At 29.5% G+C, this 20,381-nt stretch overlaps 2 protein-coding genes across 3 annotated transcripts; one reads left to right on the forward strand and one right to left on the reverse strand.

Moving 5' to 3' along the window:
• Window positions 1-10,125: 10,125 nt before the first annotated feature.
• Window positions 10,126-13,888, forward strand: TAF1C-like (TATA box-binding protein-associated factor RNA polymerase I subunit C-like). 2 transcript variants are annotated; one of them, XM_018510647.1, is made up of 12 exons: window positions 10,126-10,305; window positions 10,448-10,736; window positions 10,955-11,056; window positions 11,139-11,254; window positions 11,352-11,442; window positions 11,569-11,688; window positions 11,779-11,977; window positions 12,052-12,187; window positions 12,345-12,565; window positions 12,650-12,918; window positions 13,017-13,190; window positions 13,463-13,888. In XM_018510647.1, exons 2-12 carry the CDS (start codon window positions 10,496-10,498, stop codon window positions 13,861-13,863), a joined length of 2,070 nt encoding a protein of 689 aa, XP_018366149.1. In that variant the 5' UTR covers window positions 10,126-10,305; window positions 10,448-10,495; the 3' UTR covers window positions 13,864-13,888. The 2 variants fall into 2 exon arrangements, with proteins under 2 accessions (XP_018366149.1, XP_018366150.1); XM_018510648.1 differs by having other exon boundaries at window positions 13,017-13,169.
• Window positions 13,889-14,041: 153 nt separating this feature from the next.
• LOC108763217 (mitochondrial import inner membrane translocase subunit TIM50-C) lies at window positions 14,042-16,783 on the reverse strand. Its single transcript, XM_018510649.1, has 8 exons — window positions 16,549-16,783; window positions 15,894-16,237; window positions 15,501-15,620; window positions 15,060-15,167; window positions 14,832-14,963; window positions 14,636-14,759; window positions 14,340-14,443; window positions 14,042-14,214 (listed from the first exon to the last, which is right to left on the reverse strand). The coding sequence occupies exons 1-8, from the start codon at window positions 16,688-16,690 to the stop codon at window positions 14,125-14,127; spliced, it is 1,164 nt and encodes a 387-aa protein (XP_018366151.1). The 5' UTR covers window positions 16,691-16,783; the 3' UTR covers window positions 14,042-14,124.
• Window positions 16,784-20,381: the final 3,598 nt, after the last annotated feature.

Consider the following 20,381-nt stretch of genomic DNA (forward strand, 5'->3'; position numbering starts at 1 on the left):
TACATCGTAAATCAGAATCGTAGCGTGTGGCGTCGATCGAAAACGCTGTATGTTGCAAGTTTTCCCTCGAATAGCGCTTCTGCGACGGAAAAACGCTGGATTGTCTTTTTGCGTTATATGTTCAGGAAGACGTAACACTCTCGTCCGGCCCATTATTCCATAATTCCATCCTGAATTGTTTTTGAGATTGATGATGCTCCTTCCCGCATTTACATAAGCCACTTGCTATGCAATTCATAATGAAAAACTAAATATATTTGAATCTCGAGATATATAAAATTCTGTGACATAGTTGATAGTAATGTATATTCAATACAATAATGTATTTTTATTACATAAAGAATAAAATATATGTTATGAGATAAGAGTATATATAAAATATGAAAATAATAAAAATATATAATAAATCATTTGTTTACGCTTTAACATTACTTATATTATTTTTTTATACAAATTCTCTTAAATATTTTGAATATTTAATAACTAAATAACACACACACACTAAATTTTATGACTATGTAGGTACTTATATATGTATACTATAGATGAAAATTTAATACTGGAAAAAATCTGGTTGCATTTATTAAAGTTTTAATGAAAAAAATGAACAAATCGAAATTTTATAATTAAATTCAATTACAATTCTAGTCAAGATAACCAGATGAAGTTAAGATGAACAGAATTCTGATTGATCGGAATCTATTAGTTTGTTCATTTTCAATTAAAATTTTTTCATTATAAAATTGCTTAAAAATGTGTTACATCTTAAAATATTACCAAAAATATAAAAATGTCATAAATTATTTCATTATTATGTCTAAGTATCTGTGAATATTTTAAGCACAAAAATTATTTAATTATTTAATTTTGTTTGTTTGCTTCGAATTTTATGAAAAATTGTGTATTGTACTATTCATTTTGTAAATATGAGGAAGCATTATACATGAATTAAATTAAATTTTTTATATATACTAAAATAAAACTCTAATAAATATTGGTGCAAAAATTCATTCGAATCCATATATATATATATATATATATATATTCCATTATATATACTATATACTCCAGTTAAAAGATATTTACCTGTAGCAAGATATAGCCATCGTACAGCATAAGCAATTATAGGCCAAATTATTTGTTGTTTTGTTTTTTGCAGTTGGTTTCAGGAAGTTTTCGCGATTAAAATTTTTTTGTTGATATTGGCTCTTTGGCTAATTTTTTGCTGATACTTTTAACTGATATATATTTTTAGTTAAAATATTTAATTTTAATTATTACATTATTTTAATTATTATAATTTTACTGACTTCATTTACTGTTTCCTTTATTCATAAATTGCAATTATATACATACCATTTTATTACAGTAAGACAGTACTAGATTGCAAGATCAACATGTACATTTAAATTTTGGCGTCGTGGAATGATGTTAGATAAAAGATGAATATGCATCACGAATGCACAGAATGCACGCAATTCGTTGTAGTTCGTGTTGTGCGCAATGCAAGCGTGAGACTGGCGGGACACATTGCGTCGTTGAAACATATAAAGTGATAATATCGTGTAACGATAATTCATCCATTGTCAACGGTAAGATAAACGTAGCGACGTAACCTGATTCTCGCGTTCTTTAGATTGTATTTTTTTAAATGCTATTTTTTCCACCAGCTCGTTTCCTTTTCATGATACAATAGCTAAGTATAATAGTTAAGTATAATTTGTTCTTTTTTAGTATATAACTATAAGTACTGACATTCAAAAGCAACATTTTTCTTCCGTTTATCCAGCGTATTAAACGCTATTTTCAAACTAAATGACAAGTAGCGCGTTTAGTATGATAAAAATATTTTTAAAAACGGCTATATTTAGCAATAACTGACGTCAATTGCTATACTCTAAAACAAATATCTTAACTTCAAAAGAATCTTAATTGATTAAAAAAAGAATTTTTTTGCGTAGAAATCTGTATTTTACATGAATACATTACATTAAAATTAAGTACATATTTAATTTTAATTAATAAATATTTATTTCGTTTAGAACAAAACGTTTTATTTTATTTAGTAAATTATTATTTGAAGAAGGAAAATACCATTATGTTTAAAATAAAGGATAAACATTATATACCTAAATTATTAAAATTAACGATAGTAATAAATCACAAATGTTTATTGAATGTTATAAATTAAACTTTACTTATTGTTAGCGAATATCACATTATTTGCTTATTTATAAATTTACACAGAAATAATTTTTAACTAAATAAATACATTTCATTAAAATTAAATATTTTAACTAAAATAAATATTTATTTTATTAAGAAAAATATTTTGTTTTATCTAATGAATTACTTGAATTACTTAAAGTTCTTTATTTAACAAAGACTATTCATTATAGATAATATAAAAGCTAAGGCTCAAATAATTTATAAGATTAATATAATAAAAATAGGGCTACGAGCCAAGCACGGTCTTAGTGCTGAATTATCATAACAATATATTTCTACAAACATTTCGTACAATGACCCTAATTGGGTCATTTTCAATGTTAAAATTAATACAATATAAAAATCATATAATCATTTAAATAACAAACTTAAAACAACACATATAACCTAATTTAAAAACTAATATAAAAGATTATACGTCGTATATGTACATTATTGTAGAAGTTATGAAAATTTATCAATATGAAAATGTGGAAACGCCAGAGCAGTATTAGTCGGTATACGAAACCGACTATTCGTTATATTTTAATTTAAATATGGATTTAATTTTCATTATTTTATTTTAAAAAAGAAAATATTTATTTAAAAATAAAAAATTGTTTATTACAATGAAAAGAATGTATTTTTTTAAAAAGAAGCAGTTAAGAAACAAAGACATTATATAGTACTTTAAATAATTCGATATATTTAAAATAAGGAAACAAATGTAATTGACATTATTAAAACAAAAAAATACGTTTTAAAATTGTGTGCCTTCATTCCATTGGCCATAAAGAAACATATTTTTTAATTTCAAATTCATGCTGTCAACTACATTAGTTTTTTAAATTTAAATATATGGAATTTTTTTCTTCTAAGTGGAGACGCCAAAAAGATATGAATTAGTCATTTTAAAAAACCGAGTTTACAAGATATTTTATACCTTAGTTTGACACATATTGACATAAAATGTTAAATAACTTGTAAACTATTGGTTTTTCAATATTTCTACTTTAATCCTTTTACACGAACTAATTAAAGAAATCATATAAAGGAAAAAAAGGTCATATAATTACATTTAAGAAAACGAAAGTAACCTTTGTATATCTATAAGGTGCCTCCACTTACAATTAGAAAAAAAACATGATCAAAATACGTTCCTCTCGAAATGGTTCCGCTTTACCTGCAACATTTCTCCGTATCATAAAAAAAAAGTGAAACATTCAAGTTAAGTGAACTACCCTGTATATAGAAGATGCTAAAACAATAATTACTTAATAATAACTTGATAACTAAAATAGATGTTGAGAGTCAGCGTTGAACAGTGCGCAATATTAAAAAATTATTTACTTCAGTTATTGTAAATATCATGCATAAACAAAATTTTTGAGATAAAAAATTTAAATACAATACGACCAAGAAAAATTGACTAAAATCTAAAATATTTTTAATAAATGATTTTCTTCACAATATTTTCTTCTTATAATAATTTGTTATCACAATTTTTCTCAATAATTGGGAATATCAATTATTTGAGATATGTTTATACTAAATAAAATATTTTTCATTTTGAAATTTCTCTTTTTGTCAGTTTCCGTTGGAAATATCTGAATTAATAATGTTACGCATTAAGGGAAAAATGATGACGTATTTATAAGCTAGGAAATAGGAATGACGTCACGCTTTAAGAAAGCTCTTTGACGCGTTACGTCGAGCAATGCTTGTTAGCACTTTTAGCGCAAAAGCAAGCAAGACAAACTATGTATTAGTCAATATAATACGCAGGGTTGCCGGGAGTGGGTTTAAATCACGATAAAAACTGTTTTCGGTTTTGCTCTTTTTCTCTTCCCTTATCATTGCCTTCAAGCGAAGGCTATAAGTAACTATAGAATCAATATAAAAAGAAGATTTATTTTATGGTCTCTCTTTACATTAAAATGATATTTTATATATGACTTATATAATTTTCTTTATACAGCAGTATTACAAAACTATCAAGAGATATTTGATGAGACATTAAATGACGACATACGTGAGAACAATTGCACGCTAAAATAACTATACATAGAAAAGGTCCCGCGACACATTCATCAATATTCATCATATATTATCAATAAGTATATCGTTTTTCTAGAAAGATTTATTATACACGTGGATGTACTGACGCAATTTGTTTGGACATATAAGTCGAGTTTGATTTACACATATATTACGCGGAAAGAATAGTTTTGCTGAATATCTAAAAATTTAGCTAGATATAAAAATAATTCTGTTGTTCCATTAAAATAATTATGTAGGATACTGAAGCTCGTTAGAATATCAAAACTTTATGCAGATTGCTCATGTTTAAGCGTTTTACGTAATTATTTTGACGTACAATAAATAAAATTATTTTCAAATCTGTATCTAGCTAAATTTTTTAATATTTCCGCAAAACTTTTTTTCCGTGTATGAATAAAAAATTATTTGACCAGTTATCGACAAGTTTATAACTAATGTTAGAATAAACATTTGCATACATGTTTTTGATTTCTTACTTTACCCAAATAATTTTCAAAGCATTGAGAAGCAAATGTTACTTACGATGTTTTCTTCAATATTTATTAGTAAACAAAAATTTTATTATAATGACGAAATATACACTTCTGTGAAATGTATTTTATTAATTGTAAAAAATTAAAATACATGGCTTAATTGTTAAAAATAAAATTTTCTTTTGCCATATTTAAATAAAAATTTATTTCAGTGAAATAAATATATTTCTCACAAATAAATTTTTATGTACCTTTTAACAGTGATACTCCAGCAAGACCGTTCTTTCTCTGTACTTTGAGATAAAGTAAAAGAGAAATATTTTATGAAAATGTTTGTCTATTATTTTGTCGTCGTTTGTATTGAAATTCAGATTTTGGTTCGTTTATTACAAGTTTAATTTAATAATCTATTATTACATTATTCAAGTGTTCAACCGCACTTGTATTCTATATAAAGTATCTGTCTATCCGTGAAAATTTCAATTGACAATTAATTAGCCTTCTTTGTGCAAAAAGGTGATAAAAACAACGTGTGGTACTTTTCGTTCCAGCGTTTAATTAGTCCGATGGAGAGACGATAAGATATCGATTCCCTGTCACGATTAAAACCGGTTTATCAAGCTATCAAGTTGCAGTTTTTCCGTCGTCCTGACGTCTATTCTGGGCGTACCAACTGCGATACGCAACCAACGGTTTCTGTTCGACAATGAATGGATGGACACAATCGATAAATCTTTAACTGTATCATGCATTTCGATCATCCACGTCGCACATGTTATCGGAAAAATTCACTGTGAGACCAGAAACGAAGTGGCGAAATCAAATTAGGTTTCCTATTTGTTTATTCGTTTCAGAAACTCAAATAGAATTTGCCGGTATCGCTCGAATCAGATAACGGATGCAAATCGATAATTGGTTTTTCATCACTTTATTGTTACTGTCATGGTGTATCAGGTCATTGCACCTGACGCGATTTCTTCTGATGCAAGGTTCATGACTACGACGCCGTTTGTCACCGCGCTCTATTCGTAGAAGAGCATCTTTGGCGTGCGGCCGAGTTTTCCTTAGTTTCCTTCAATTTTCGGAACGGATCGTTGAAATTTTCGGGGCACGCGTGATTCAGAGTCGCGTGTGTCCCACTGCCAAATAATTTCTCGGTAGACTCATAGGTATTTATTAACCGTCAGCTGCTTGTCCCCGTTCTTATGGACAAAGTCGTTTCTTTGTAAGACACGTAATCCCGGTCGAGTGTTCCAGAATTGTCGCACTTAATCCCGAAGACAGACATTCGACGGCAAATGAAGAATAACGATGTGGTTTCAATCTAACCACGGTGGTTGAATTACGTGCGATTGAAAACTGATATTTTAGCAAAGCATTAAAATAATATTATTGGATTTTTTCCAAGAAAAATATTATTATTTATTGAAATATATTTAATCGGAACTCGTGACTATAATATTTCATCGTCAAGTTATAGTCTATATAGTATGAAACGACTAAATCAATATTTTTCGTGAAACAGAAAAATAAAATATAAAGATTAGTAGTGCCTTTTTATTTATATTTGTCTTATGATTTCGCACTCTTCTTTTTAATTTAATAATAATATCAATAAAATTATTAATTAAATTTATCAATTTAATTTAACAAAAATTACAAGAATTAAAATATTTATTATTCAAGCTCAATATTAGATAAATGATGAATCGTAAGTCCGAAACGAAAAAGTGACAAGAAATGATGACAAGAATGAAAGATGCAGGTATGAAGGTCTGCATGCATTGTTATGCATTACACATATTTCAATATTATTATATCGATCGAAATGCTCAATGTGGTTTGACTCGTAAATCGTATTAAAGGATTGAAACGTGTTTGTCGCACGTGGTAAAATCGATAAACGCCATTGCATGCGCATTACAGGCGAGAATCGGCGGCAGCGACAGACACGCTCACTCAATTAATGAATGCAGCGCGTTACGGGCGGCGATTCGTAAATGCGATCTCAAAGTGAGACTTGCGTTTTACGACCGCGGTTGGCCTTTCATGGATTGTATCCACATTCGGACGAGTAGCATTTTATGTACAAGAGATCGTCAGCGGTTTATAAAGACAATTTTTCTTCGTTATGTGAACCACATTCGATAAACACATCTATGATTACAATGTTGGTACTTTTCCAGAAAATTTAAATAGCCGGGATAGAACTCATCTTCCTCAAGCTTTTTCCTGGGAAAGAACCTGCTATTGGAAACAAATATTTTTCAGTGATTTTAACTTCTTTTGTTTTAAACTTCTTTCAAAAGTTTTTATTTTTTATTTTGAATTTATTCGTATAAGGTTGATACAATAGTAGATATCTCTGAAAAACTTATTTTAAAATCCATTTTATAAATCTTATTTTAGAAAAACTCGAAACTATAACTTTAAAGTATACTGTTTCTATTTTTATTAATAGCTAAAAGAGTGCAACACATTTCTTTAAATGTAAAACATTTATTTTATATTTAATTATATTTTTCTGTATTTCTTGATATAAAATTTTCTTTGATAAATATTATTAGGACTTTCTGAGTACATATCTTTGAAATAACGAATTACTTTAACATAATAATAAACAAAATAATAAATTACTTTGAACAGCACTAAATTTCAGTAAATCAAAATAGAGTCTATTTGTTAGAGTTTTATTTGTTATTCGCTAATTAGTTGTTATTTGTCCATCCATCATGTGCTTGTTTAAGCTTGTTTAAGAATGTTTTGACTGGACAATATTTTTGATACACCTCCAGGGGACATCCTATAAAGCCGTCCAGAGAACGTTTCCAAGATGTTTCTCGAAGAAAGTATGCTGTATGGGATAGTTGCTTTGTGCTATTACTGTAGGAAGTAGAATAATAAAATAAACGAAGAATCGAAAACAGAATTACTACAGTACTTGAAAATGAACGTGTTTCAAGAAAGAAGTGCGGCTTGGCTGCCTATTTATTTATAGATATTTGACGTTTTCCACTTGTTTATGTTTATTATTTCTTCAGTTGATTTTCAATTAACATTGTTTACAGAAATATGTTTTTAATCTACTTATATATATGAAAACAAGAGAAACAAGGAATTCATAATCAATATTTTCAATAAATTTCAGTTTTTCTTAAAATAAATACATTTTTTTAGAGATCATACTGTCAATACATAAATAAGTAGTATAAATTTAAAGGAATAAAAGTGTTTTTTTTTTTATTATAGACTCTTTCGGGGAAAAAAGGTTTTTTTCCTTCCCGTTCTTTTCTAAGTTTTTTTCCTAGTATCTTTTCTTCTTCATAATACGATGACGACACAAGCGTGTTGAACGAACGTTATACGATCACCGGATGAGATCGATTCTAGGAACGATCATTCTGTTCCTGTTTACTAGAACCAAATCTTTCGCTACGATTGAAGTCAACAATGTAGTATGATTGATTACGCGACCCGCGGCCAAGGAAAATCTGTCCTCACGTCGAATTCCTTCTTGACATTTCGCAATCCATACACGACTCCTAAACTTAGAGCAAAATGTAACATCTAAACAACAACAATACTATTTGTTATTCGCTGATTAGTTAGTTGTTTATCACTAACTTGTTATTTGTCCATCCATCATGCGCTTGTTTAAACTTGTTTAAGAATGTTTTGACTAGACAATATTTTTGATAGTACTTAGAGTAGTGATGCTAAACGCGAGTGGAAACGTACCTACATGCCAAAACGAAATTGGTGGTTTCCTTTCCGTGAAATTGCCGCGATAATGAAACAATCATACCAAACAATATGGGAGGAGAGGAATCGTAATTACGTTTTGGCTCCATTTCGTCTTTGCATTCAGAATGCGGTCCACGTGGTCGCACGAGGCCACGTGCAGAACGGAATATTTCTCATTATTGGATTGTAATCTGCTCTATGCGTCGTACAAAATTATGATGCATGCAACGTGTAGGACGAAGAGAAACGACGTGACACACGTGACACACGTGGCTATCACATGTAAATTGATGTAAATTCTTGATACAGACGCCCTGTGGGATCGAGACATATCTAATTACGACTTGGCTTTCATCGGTCTTTTCGACTTCCACTCTTACATTTTAATATTTATCTCTTGTCACTTTTTACTTGCAAAATTGTCGCGAATTAAGTTTATTCTTAGATAATAATGATGATTGTTAATTCTGTTACATATTATCAATTAATTTTTGAAATTGTCAAAAATTTTAATACGTTTTTATCGTAATTATGTAAAAATCGTTAATATTATTGTTTAATGCATTGTGCACTGTAATGTTAAGTTGTTATTTGACAAAGTTTTGCGATGAGAATGCATTTTATGGTGAATCTCGAATCGTAAAACTCGTAGTCATCGACATACTCTGGTCATCGCCCTTTTCGCGGCGCCAAACGTCGCGACGCAAACTCTCTATCGAGCTTAAATGCTTAACCTTTCTAAAAATCGATAGAAAACCTCGCCAATGAAGCGGTAAGAGTTTCCATTCGGATGAAAATTGCGCGAAAGTTCTGCGTGTATTATCGTATTATTTTTAGAAACGGTCAGGATCAGGTCTTTTTAGGTTTCCATATCTCTAGCTAGGTGATCTTATATACATATATTATATCACCAACTCCTATCTTTATTTTTACGAATATTAAATATATATATATATGCTAATATTAATCAAGTAATTCTCGAAATTTGTAAAATTCATGGAAGCCTCTAAAAATTAAAGAATATTAAAGTGATTAACTATGATTATTTTCTTACCAGTAAATGAAAAAAAATTTTGTGTAAAAATGTATATACGGATTAGATATATGGATATATTTCATATATACAGATTTGTATAATTGTATATAATCATTTATTTATAATTATATAGGAAAATTTTTTATTAGAAAAAAGTTAGTAAATCATTTGATGTGTATTTAAACAGGTAATATAAATAATGCAATATCTACTATTTCGACAATGTAAAAAAATTTTTTTATTAACAATGGATAATGTTGGGATTTGATAAGCTCGAGAAATCGAATTTAAGAACCTACTATATTAAAGATCACCGAAAATTACATAGAAATATGTATTTTTATGGAACTGCTAAAATTTAAACAAATTTTAGCAGGTTTCGTACAAATATATATACATTTATGATTTAAATTATTCAATTTTGTTATATATATATATTTATGAAACTGCATTTATACTGTTATCATATGAGTTTGATTATCCACGCGAGTATTAAAATTATCGATTGTCGATATACAATTGAAGATCATAATAGTTCTCTTTTTCTTTGCTATCTTGTTTCAGTACGTGTTCCAACCTTTTCATTCTTTTCAACGTGTTTACACTGTAATCAATATGACAATGTGCAATACGCACATGTCGTGTGAACCGGTATAAGTTCTGTGACTCTAAATTCGAGTCGGAAAACCAATCAAGGGAAAACCAAAAGAAGAACCGGTATAAGTTATAAGCGTGAACGAAAGAGGCGTGAACATTTGAACAATATCACAATAAGTATACCAGGTGTGGTTTGTAGACTACTAAAAACGTTTTATGAGTATTTGAAGGAATAGACTTGATTAAATCAAGTGTATTCCTTCGAATACTTTACAATATTATAATTTTATTAAATATAATTACATTTTTTTCTTTCAATACTTTGCAGTGCTTAGCGAAGAAGATCCAGCGTTGCAATTTCTCACTTTGAAAAACCATGAGAAAACGCGAATTAAACACAAAGCTATTTAAACGTGCTGAAAATAATTTGCTATCTAAATTGAATAATGCGTTTTTAAAGAATTATCCACATCATGTAATGCCGGGTTACAACTTGAATAGATCACCATGTATTGAGACATGGGATGAAGGGAATGCTCAGGGGCTTTACCAAGAATTTCCATATAATTGTGATTTGCCAAAACCATTATTGCCACCGGCAAAATTGTCAAGAACAGGTAACAACAATACTGATATGATTTGAAATCTTTGTGAGTTTTATTAAAATATAATTTTTTTTAAATTTATTATTTAATTTGAGAGTATAGTTTGAGTGTACTTGAAGTATTTAATATCAATAGGATTTTTTCAATTTCTTATAGTTCTTAGACATAAACTTTACAATATTATAATTTTATTAAATATAATTACATTTTTTTCTTTTAATACTTTGCAGTGCTTAGCAAAGAAGATCCAGCGTTGCAACTTCTCACTTTGAAAAACCACCTAAAAGATGAAACAGATAGGCTAATGAATCACTATGAAAGACATAAAAAAGGTTGTACATAAATGTAATATAACAGATTTAATGACAACTTTTAACTACCTAGTACTAACTTGATAAAATGTATTCTTGATAGAATTTGAACTACCCAAGAAAAAGATAAAGTGGAAGAAATGTAAGGCAAATGTACCTAAATATATCGCAGACATAGCCGAATTGCTTGACATGGATCCGGATCCTTATTTTGAAGGAGTATGTTTAACAAATTGTACCCATTGTTGCAAAATTTGAAAGAAATAAATTGTACATTATGTAACAACAGAATATTATTAATAAAACATCTTTTTAGACTTACAACTGGTACTATACAGGTGGATGTTTAAACTATGTTCAGCTAAATGGTTGGGATGTCCTATTATTTCCATTTATGGGAGACTTAGGTATTCTAGTATAAAATGTGTGTGTGTGTGTGCGTGTACGTGCGTGCGCGCGTGCGTGTGTGTGTGTTCATGGATATATTAATTTGTGCAGTGTTTATTTTAGTCTTCCTCTTGAAATATTTTCAGTTGCTGCACATATTATACCTATGGAAGATTTTATATGGAAGCCTTTGCTACAAAATTCAGCTAAATATAAATTACATGGATCGTTGTATGAAATTAGACAATGCAAGCTTACTGATACATGTATGTGTATTTATAATCTTAAAATTAAAAAAATATAAAATCATGATACATCTAAAAGTTTGTTACATTAGTAATTGTCTTCATTTTTAGGTAGAATTTTAGGAAGGCGTAAAGACCAATGTACTCTCTATACACTGTCCAATTCTGAGAATCATTTGCTGCTTAATGAAGTTCACAAGCAAGCGTCAAAAGTGCCATATGTCAGTGCTGATTTGAGTTTGACTAATATTAATTATCATTGTACGTTAAATGCAAAAAAAAAATTGTCCTTATGGGATATAAATAGACCGTTAGTATTTCTTTATATTCTTTATGCATCTTTTTTGTTCTTTTAATGTTGATATATGTATACCTTTCTTTCAGGAATTATATTAGTAGTGGTTCTGTATTACAAAAAAATACAACACATGATGCTTGGGGGTGTATAAGATTCCAAGAGACTGATCCAAACGTTTTGATTTACGTAGACAGATGTTGCTTGCATTATCTTGATACTAGGGTAAGAAACTGACAAGCTTTAAATCTGTATATTTATTTTCTTACATAAATTATAAATTTCACAAATTATCATTTCCTAGATTACTTATTTAATAATAAGAATATATTTATTTATTATACCTTAATAAAGTATCACTATTTTATTGGGCTTTTTACAGACTGCTCTTGATCAAGCATGTCTCACGTTGTGTCCGAAATCTAATTTAGAAAACTGCGAGAGTTTGTCGATAGAAGTACCGAGTAAATACAATTGTTATCGTTATTTAGGCACTTATCATTCCTTTTTGATGTGCGATAATCGTTCTCCAAAGCAGTGCGTACGACAAAAATGGACGCACCAGTTCAAGGATACTCCGCTATTGGCAGCTGTAACTAACAAGTTAATAATGTTAAATAATAATTCTAATTACAATAAAAAATTAATTGCTATTATAATATCTACTATACCGCAATCTTATTACAGTGATGACAAGGAAATCATTATTCTGTCAACTCAAAAAGCTGGCGAGAATACAATAATTTTGAACACATGGATGGATGAGGAGAAGTCTCATTCATTTAGTTTACCTTTCACACCTCCACACATTGCAGAAACGTTAAATGAATCTCAAATACAAGGAATGTGCTTAAATCCGTATTTACAAAGCAGATTTGAATTATGTAATGTTGGTAGCGCATTAGTCACAAATGTAAAAAAAGGAGGAGTGTCCTTCTTCGTACAAAATTCTATTGGTATAGTTATTATATCTCATTCTATCATAGTATTACTGTATTATTATAATATCTTGGAACATCATGCCCAACATATTTTTTCTTGTTTTTATATATAGGTGATATATTTTATCAATGCATAACACACGAAGACATATTGGATAAATATTCTCCCATAAACAATAAAGCATGTTATGCATTGGATATGTGGGAAAAAGCTTTATCAGCCCAAAATGAACCACTAGTACCTTTATCTCTTACTGACAAGTGCAGTATGCAATATATATATAAAAGTAAATTATTTTAATTTTTATTTAAATATATTTTGAATGATTAAGGCCGGATTCCACCAATATAGTTTAATTTTAATTTCGATTCAACTAACTTAATTTTTTTATACTTCTAAGAATTAAAAAAAGATGAATAAATTGAATTGAGATGAAAATTAATCTGTATTGATAGAAACGGGCATAATTTTAATAAGCTAAACCGAGATTAAAGTTGATCTTACATTAATGGACCTAACCGGGCCTAAGTAACGCAAATCATGAAAATAATTTTACAGATTTTAAGAATCACAAACTCAGTCATCGTTTACAATCCAATAATGAAAATGCAGACAATAGTTCTGAGCCAACCTGGAAACAATCGTTAGCAGGGTTGGGATCATATGTGGATCTATTAGCACCAGGACTTCTTGCTGTTTGGGACGTATGCGAAACAGTACCTGCACCAGGAACGGAATCAAATCAAAAAGTTTTGAACTGGTTGGGATCCTCAACTTCGAATCATCTTGCCACGCAATCACAAGATGTATCTTACCACATTCCTACTCCTGTCAATACTCCAGAATTAATTGATTTGTCGCAAGAGCACGATCTTATGGACATTGACGATAGCAGTATACTGCAAGAAATGTTCTTGCCAAAAGTTATATCACAAACTAGCAAGATAAAGCATGTTTAAATAATTTACATAAATAAAAATTAATAGAAATATAGAAATAGTTAATTTTTTTGTATGTAATATATATATCGAAGTTATATATTACTAACGATAAAGTTATGTATAAATAAATAAAATTATTTTTATAATAATTATTTATTGTATTATAACAAAAATTAAACGATAATCATGCACAATGTCTGTCATGCGACGAAATGACTGAATATGTTGTGTTTTTAAATGATATACACATATTTAAAATTTTAACGTGATTTATTTTGACTAGCGATTCCGTAGGAAAGATGGTTTCCATCTCGAAATAAGTACTTTGCTGTTGTCTTGTTGCTTGTTTTGTTCTTCCTCCATTTGTGTCTGTCAATAATTCAAATATTCGATTATATATATTTTTTCTATATTTTATGATAAAGTTAATCTTACGTTAATGAAATCGGGCCTAACAAGCAACATATGAAAATAATTTTACAGATTTTACTTACCAAAAATTTTCGTCGATTTTCTTTAAACATTTCCAATGGATTGTCAAATTGTCTGTAATAATTTAGTACATCTCGCACGTCTTGTACATCTGATGTTAATATCGCTATGAAATAAAGATAAATTTTTATTATTCAATGGAGATTAAAAATAATATTGATATTTATTATAACTGAAAAATTTATGCTAAGAATGATAATTTCTATATACTACAGAAAATAGCAGAAATATATATATATATATATATAATGCTATATAAAATTATTTTCAAAACAAATAATTTTAAGATTAATCTTACTTTTCAGGAATGCCGCCAAGTCATACAACGTAGTATCATCATCATTGCCCGTCCATCGAGGAAGTTTAAATGCATTTTCTGGATTTAACTTCACGCTATTTTCATTCCAATCGATAACAATAACCTGTAATCGTTACATATAGTAATAACTCTAAAAAGTTTTCACAAATGTAATAATAAATGTGTTAATAGTTACTTTACTAAGATCACGATTGAGAGCTCCTAGATCTTTAACGTGATGTCCATCCACAAAACGTGTTGCATCTCTCACTAATCTATACATGATATATCCATTCGGATCAAGAGCATCCAAAATAGGGAACACTGTCTGTAAATGAAATAGATATAATTTTTTCTTATATAAATAATTCTTTTCTGCTAAAATATATTTGAAATAAAACAAAAAAGTTAAAGACAGTTGTACCATTCCTTGTTCAGCTGTATAAATCACAATCTCAAATTGTGGTGGAGCAACTGCTTCTAAAAATTGGTCAACTCCAGGTCGTTTTTTAAATCTCCATCCAGTTTGATACTACAAATAAAACATCGTACTCATATAATATCAAGTACAAAATTAACACGTTTATTATTAGTTTTATTTAATATAATGCATGTTTTTATGTACACGTATTTTATTATGCACATACAAAATATATTAGAAAGGCGAACTAAATATTTTAAATATTGATTCTGTATTTAAAATCCTGTATTTTTCTAAACTTTATAGTTTATATTTGAAATAATAATTCAAGTTACACATATAAATGACACAGCTCTTTTATGAAAAAGTAATGCACCACTCACATGTGATACGTTATAGCAAATATATTGAATTATATTGAAACTTAACAGATTAGATACTTACTGTCCAATCTGGATGTACGAGAAGGTCTGTCATTTCCAAAACTAGAGTATATGGTGGCTGAATATATGGACGTTTCAATGGATCAGGTAACAACTTGTCCCTACTAGGTTCTTGTACTAGCTATAAACATAATAAAAATCGTAAGATATCTCTTACAGAGAGTAGTAAGATATCTCCTTAACAAATAAATATAATTTCACATGCTAAAATGTATTTCTGAACTTAGAATTAGAAAATATACTGTGCATGAAAAAAGTTCATACAAACTATAAACAAAAGACTACAGACTTATCTTAACCTTTTCATATATTACTTTATTATACTTTAGCTTCATATAATAAAGTAATATATATATTACAAATATAAATATAATTAATCATAAAAGCCTCGTACTCTTGTATAATAATTGAGTTCTCTCTTGACCCTCTTGTAGATCTGTTCAAAGAATGGTAAATTGGAAAATTCATCCTCAATAACATTCCCATGTTTGTCATAGTTAGGTCTTCCTAGTTCGTATACTAAATAAGTGAAGCCAATACCCATGAACACACCAAACGCTGCAAACCCATAGTTCATCATTCTTTTCGATCTTTCACGATTCGCTTTTTCTTCCTCGTCTTCCTTATGTTGTTCACTCTGTTTCTTGTGAACTGTCGCTTCCTGTACCAACGATTCGGCTTCATTTATCGACGACTGTATGTTAGTTAGGTTACTAGTGATTTTTGGGCGATCTGTTGCTGCAAATACAAAATTTTGCTTATAAAATAAAAACACATCTAAAATCTACTTTCATACATATATTTATAAATTTCTTCAGGTCAAAGCAAGGGCATAATATTTTTTAAAATTATACATACAATATGCACATGTATCACACCCGAGATATAAGAAAAATAAAAACTGACAGTTCCATCTGTCAACGTTAATTTTTATTAAACATTGACATTATATATTTCTGTTATAAACGGCGTGTGCGATTTGCTATTAAAATAATTGTAGTTGTAAGAGGGTGCCACGCTTTCAAGAAAGAGGTTATGGCCATGCTTACTTTCGGTATTGTAACGATATTTTTGCGTCGATTGAATGAGCGATATTCGGCCAACGGGCGGTCGGAGAGTACAGTATGTCGTTCCCGCGTTGGCATTGTATATTTTACATAAAACTCGCAGACTCCGCATCGTAAAGGCCATAATTTGAGGATACCATGAGCTTTCCGCTTTCCGGTGCGAATTATTACACTGGTGCACGTACTCCTGTTCTTTGGTCTGTTTTCTGTTCCTGCACTAGACTATTCTAGAACTCTTTTTCTCGCTTTAAACAAATATCAAACGTATATCTATCTCTTTAAGTTCCAAAAGTGTACACTAGTTCAGTCACAGAAAACAGACCTCTTGTATCTTCCGGTCGGCGAGACTTCACACGCGGCCGGTAAATCTGAGCGTCCATCTTCCCGATCGAGGATAAACGCCGAGAGTAGGACTTGTGAGAGGAAAATGTATACATTTATAGATACACATATATATGTATCTACAAATGTATACATACATTGTACCTCGGCAAACTAGCTGAATGAACGTTACTTGTCGTCTTTTTACGTCATTATGACGTCAAAATAACGATAAATAACATCAGCTGGGACGGTTACAAACAACATTTTTAATTGTGAGGGAAGAAACGAAACCGAAGAGTTCGAAAAATTTCGTAATTCACGATTTCATTCTGCCGCACATGATTAAGCTATATGATTGAACAAAACGGCCAAGAAATTTTTGGATTGCATCCTATTTTTATTGATACGTTAATGATCTCTATATATTAATTATGAATTGTTAATATTTATATGAAGCAATAGTTAATAAGAATATTGAAGAGAGACTGCAGAAGAATACAAATATTGAAAAGAGCTTGAAGAGATACTTATCAGTTTCTCGCTCCTACATTTGATTTGAATCGATCATGTTTTCGCGGGGCGGTGTTTTGTCGAAGGTCACGTGATGATGCGATCGCAAATGCGCGCGTTAGACGCCATCTTCTTTTTTCAAACGATTTCAGTTTGCACCGGTTATTTTCCGTGACGGACCGGTCCGTTGCGATGTCGCGATTTCGTGTGAAAAGAACTTCTCAGAAAAACGGTAATCGGAAACAGGTAGAAGTCTAGAAGTATGTAAGGTACAATTCAACGATATGCTGCGAAATTTTGTCCATTTCGCTAACGTTGAACATTATATTTACGTAAATCGACGATATGTACCTGATTCAAGGTATTTGGTAATGGCCGAAGTACTTTCACTTGATCGAAATTTTATATTGCGCTCTAATTCTTGGTGTGGATTAATCAATTCAGAGCGGTGCCAAAAAGTTTACAAGTTATCGCCATATCGTGATCCTTGCCGTTCACTTCGTCAGGGCGAGGAACGTCCTGATAACAGTATCGGTGTCCTTCTCGCTTCGATAAAGTGAATGATAAGGATCATGAAACAACATTAGCAATGGATCGCATTATGGCGATAACCCTTTGATATCTCTGAAGAAAACGCCCGTGAAAGCCCTCAAAAGAATTAATCAATTATTCTGTTCTTCCAAAATTACACATTTATTTTATATTACAGAAGGAAACTAAGCCTACTAGTGAAACCTAGAATTTAAAAGAGGAAAAGAAAGAGGAAAAAAGAGAGGAGATGGAAATTTCCACCGTGTTCACACAGACTCACACAGACTATCTTTCAGTAGTTCAGCCATTCGTTATGTCCAACCGTCGCTGTAAGTAGTACTACATGTCTATCAAGTGTGAATCTATATTGAAAGAATCTGTTAATATGGCATAATAATATTTTTATTAAATCTTATGAAATTGAGAATGCGAAATCAGTAACGAGTATAATAATACTGACTAAAAGTAGGGGAAATAGCAATATTAATTTACTTGCGAAATACTAGCAAGAGTGAAATATAACATAACAATGTAATATAATGGTAAAATAATGATATAAAATTGATATTTTTTAAATACATGAACTGGGATGTCATAAAAAAAATAATATTTATATCTTTATTGTATGCATATAGATGTATGTATACCTACTTAGGGCTATTTTCGCCATCGTCGGTTAACTTAACCAGCCTATTCTATCTCTTTCTATTTCATTACAGTTATTAGGCTGGTTAAGTTAACTGAGCTTGGTGAAAGTGGCCCTTACATACATGAGTCAGGATCTCTTTCACTAATCTCGATTAAATTAACAGACGATTATATGGGGCTCATTTAGACTCAGTTTCACAACTCGTGGTTAACTTTTAACCGAGGTTTAATTTATTTTAAGTTAAATCTCGGTTAAAAGTTAACCATGAGTTGTGAGACTGGACCTAAATGAGCCCCATGTAATCGTCGGTTAACTTAACTAAAGTTGGTGAAAGAGAACTCTCAGTCAATTAATATACATCATTTTTTAAGGGCTAAATTAAGGTTTCCTTTTGACTACGCGTATCAATTATATTTATATTATGTACGCAATATTATTATGAGTCTTGTAAAGTTTATTTCTTATATATATGTATATACATATACATATATGTGTGTGGGGGAATACGAAATCGTATAAAATAATTAATGAATTATTTATATTTAAAATAAATTATTCAAATAGTTATTAGTCAAGTAATTTATATTCATATTGTGTATATACAATTTCAATCTAAGAAAAGAAAATTTTAAATGAATCTTTTATCTTCATCACATTCTTGTAAGTCTTAAAAAATTCTTTGCTGCAAATATACGGAAATATGAAGTTATATAAAATTATATATTAATTATATTAAAAATAAATTTTTAAATATAATTTTGTCATTTATATTTATATTGTATACTACATAACAAAAACATAAATATGATTATTTAAATAATTTAATTCAAATATAAATAATTATACATATGGACATATACATAATTATTTGTTTTACATGTGTATAAAATTAAATAAAACTCATCGCAAGTGATAGGTAATATTATATATGATTTAATACATTAATGAAAAAACTTAAGATTGTTATATATATGTAGGAGCGACATGTAATGTACATACAACGTGGAATAACGTACATACAGAAAGCATGAATGCAAACGTGTTTTTCACATAGCACGAAATATAGCCAGGACGATTTTGTAAGGGAGAAAATGGACGTACTTGATTCCTCTATAACTAATGAACATTTTTCATTGTTTTTCGTAATTTTTGTCGCTCGGTCGAGCTTTGTTTTCCCAGTTCCTCGGATTTATCATTCCCACTTTTAACGTTCTCCAGGTTTTCTTTTCGCGCGATATCTTTTTACTGTCGTGACCACAAATACGAAATGGTCAAATGCACAGCATTACTCACACTAATTAAGCAAGAAAATATTAGAATTGCATTTGAGGAGAAGAAATATTTATGAAGGTATTCATTGACCAGCAAGAAACGAATTATTTTGTATAATATACTGATATTTTATAAAATTATGAGAATAAATTACATATACTTGAAAATATTTTCGCAAAATATTGTTTAGAACATTTATCAAATATTTATCAAATATTTTAAAGGAATTTTTAATATTACCAAGTTAAAAAATTGTGGAAATTGCAATAATCAAATTGAAATTTTTCATCTGAAGGAAAATACACTGATTGGATGTAAAAGTGGTTCTCGTGAATCAAGAAAGTTAGTTGAATAAATTGAAGTGAACGAAAGTAAGTTAGCGAGCGAGATTTCACTTTGAAATTTGATTAACTTTCTATTTCTATTGAATCACCCTTACCATTCTTTATTAAATTTCGCAAACTTTCTCAAAGATGCGACACAAAATAAAAATTGATATGATTTTGCGAAGCTGCACTGAATTACACAT

The sequence above is a fragment of the Trachymyrmex cornetzi genome, unplaced genomic scaffold (assembly GCF_001594075.2).
Source record: "Trachymyrmex cornetzi isolate Tcor2-1 unplaced genomic scaffold, Tcor1.1 scaffold346, whole genome shotgun sequence".
Taxonomy (NCBI): domain Eukaryota; kingdom Metazoa; phylum Arthropoda; class Insecta; order Hymenoptera; family Formicidae; genus Trachymyrmex; species Trachymyrmex cornetzi.

Bases quoted from the DNA above. Each gene is read 5' to 3' on its own strand.
- TAF1C-like (XM_018510647.1), top strand. From the start codon at position 10,496: ATGAGAAAACGCGAATTAAACACAAAGCTATTTAAACGTGCTGAAAAT. The intron at 11,443-11,568 runs GTATTCTAGTAT...AAATATTTTCAG, and splicing joins TCCATTTATGGGAGACTTAG to TTGCTGCACATATTATACCT. The intron at 12,188-12,344 runs GTAAGAAACTGA...GGCTTTTTACAG, and splicing joins TGCATTATCTTGATACTAGG to ACTGCTCTTGATCAAGCATG.
- LOC108763217 (XM_018510649.1), bottom strand. From the start codon at position 16,690: ATGGCCTTTACGATGCGGAGTCTGCGAGTTTTATGTAAAATATACAAT. The intron at 16,238-16,548 runs GTAAGCATGGCC...TTGTATTTGCAG, and splicing joins ATATCGTTACAATACCGAAA to CAACAGATCGCCCAAAAATC. The intron at 14,444-14,635 runs GTAAGATTAATC...TTTATTTCATAG, and splicing joins CTTGGCGGCATTCCTGAAAA to CGATATTAACATCAGATGTA.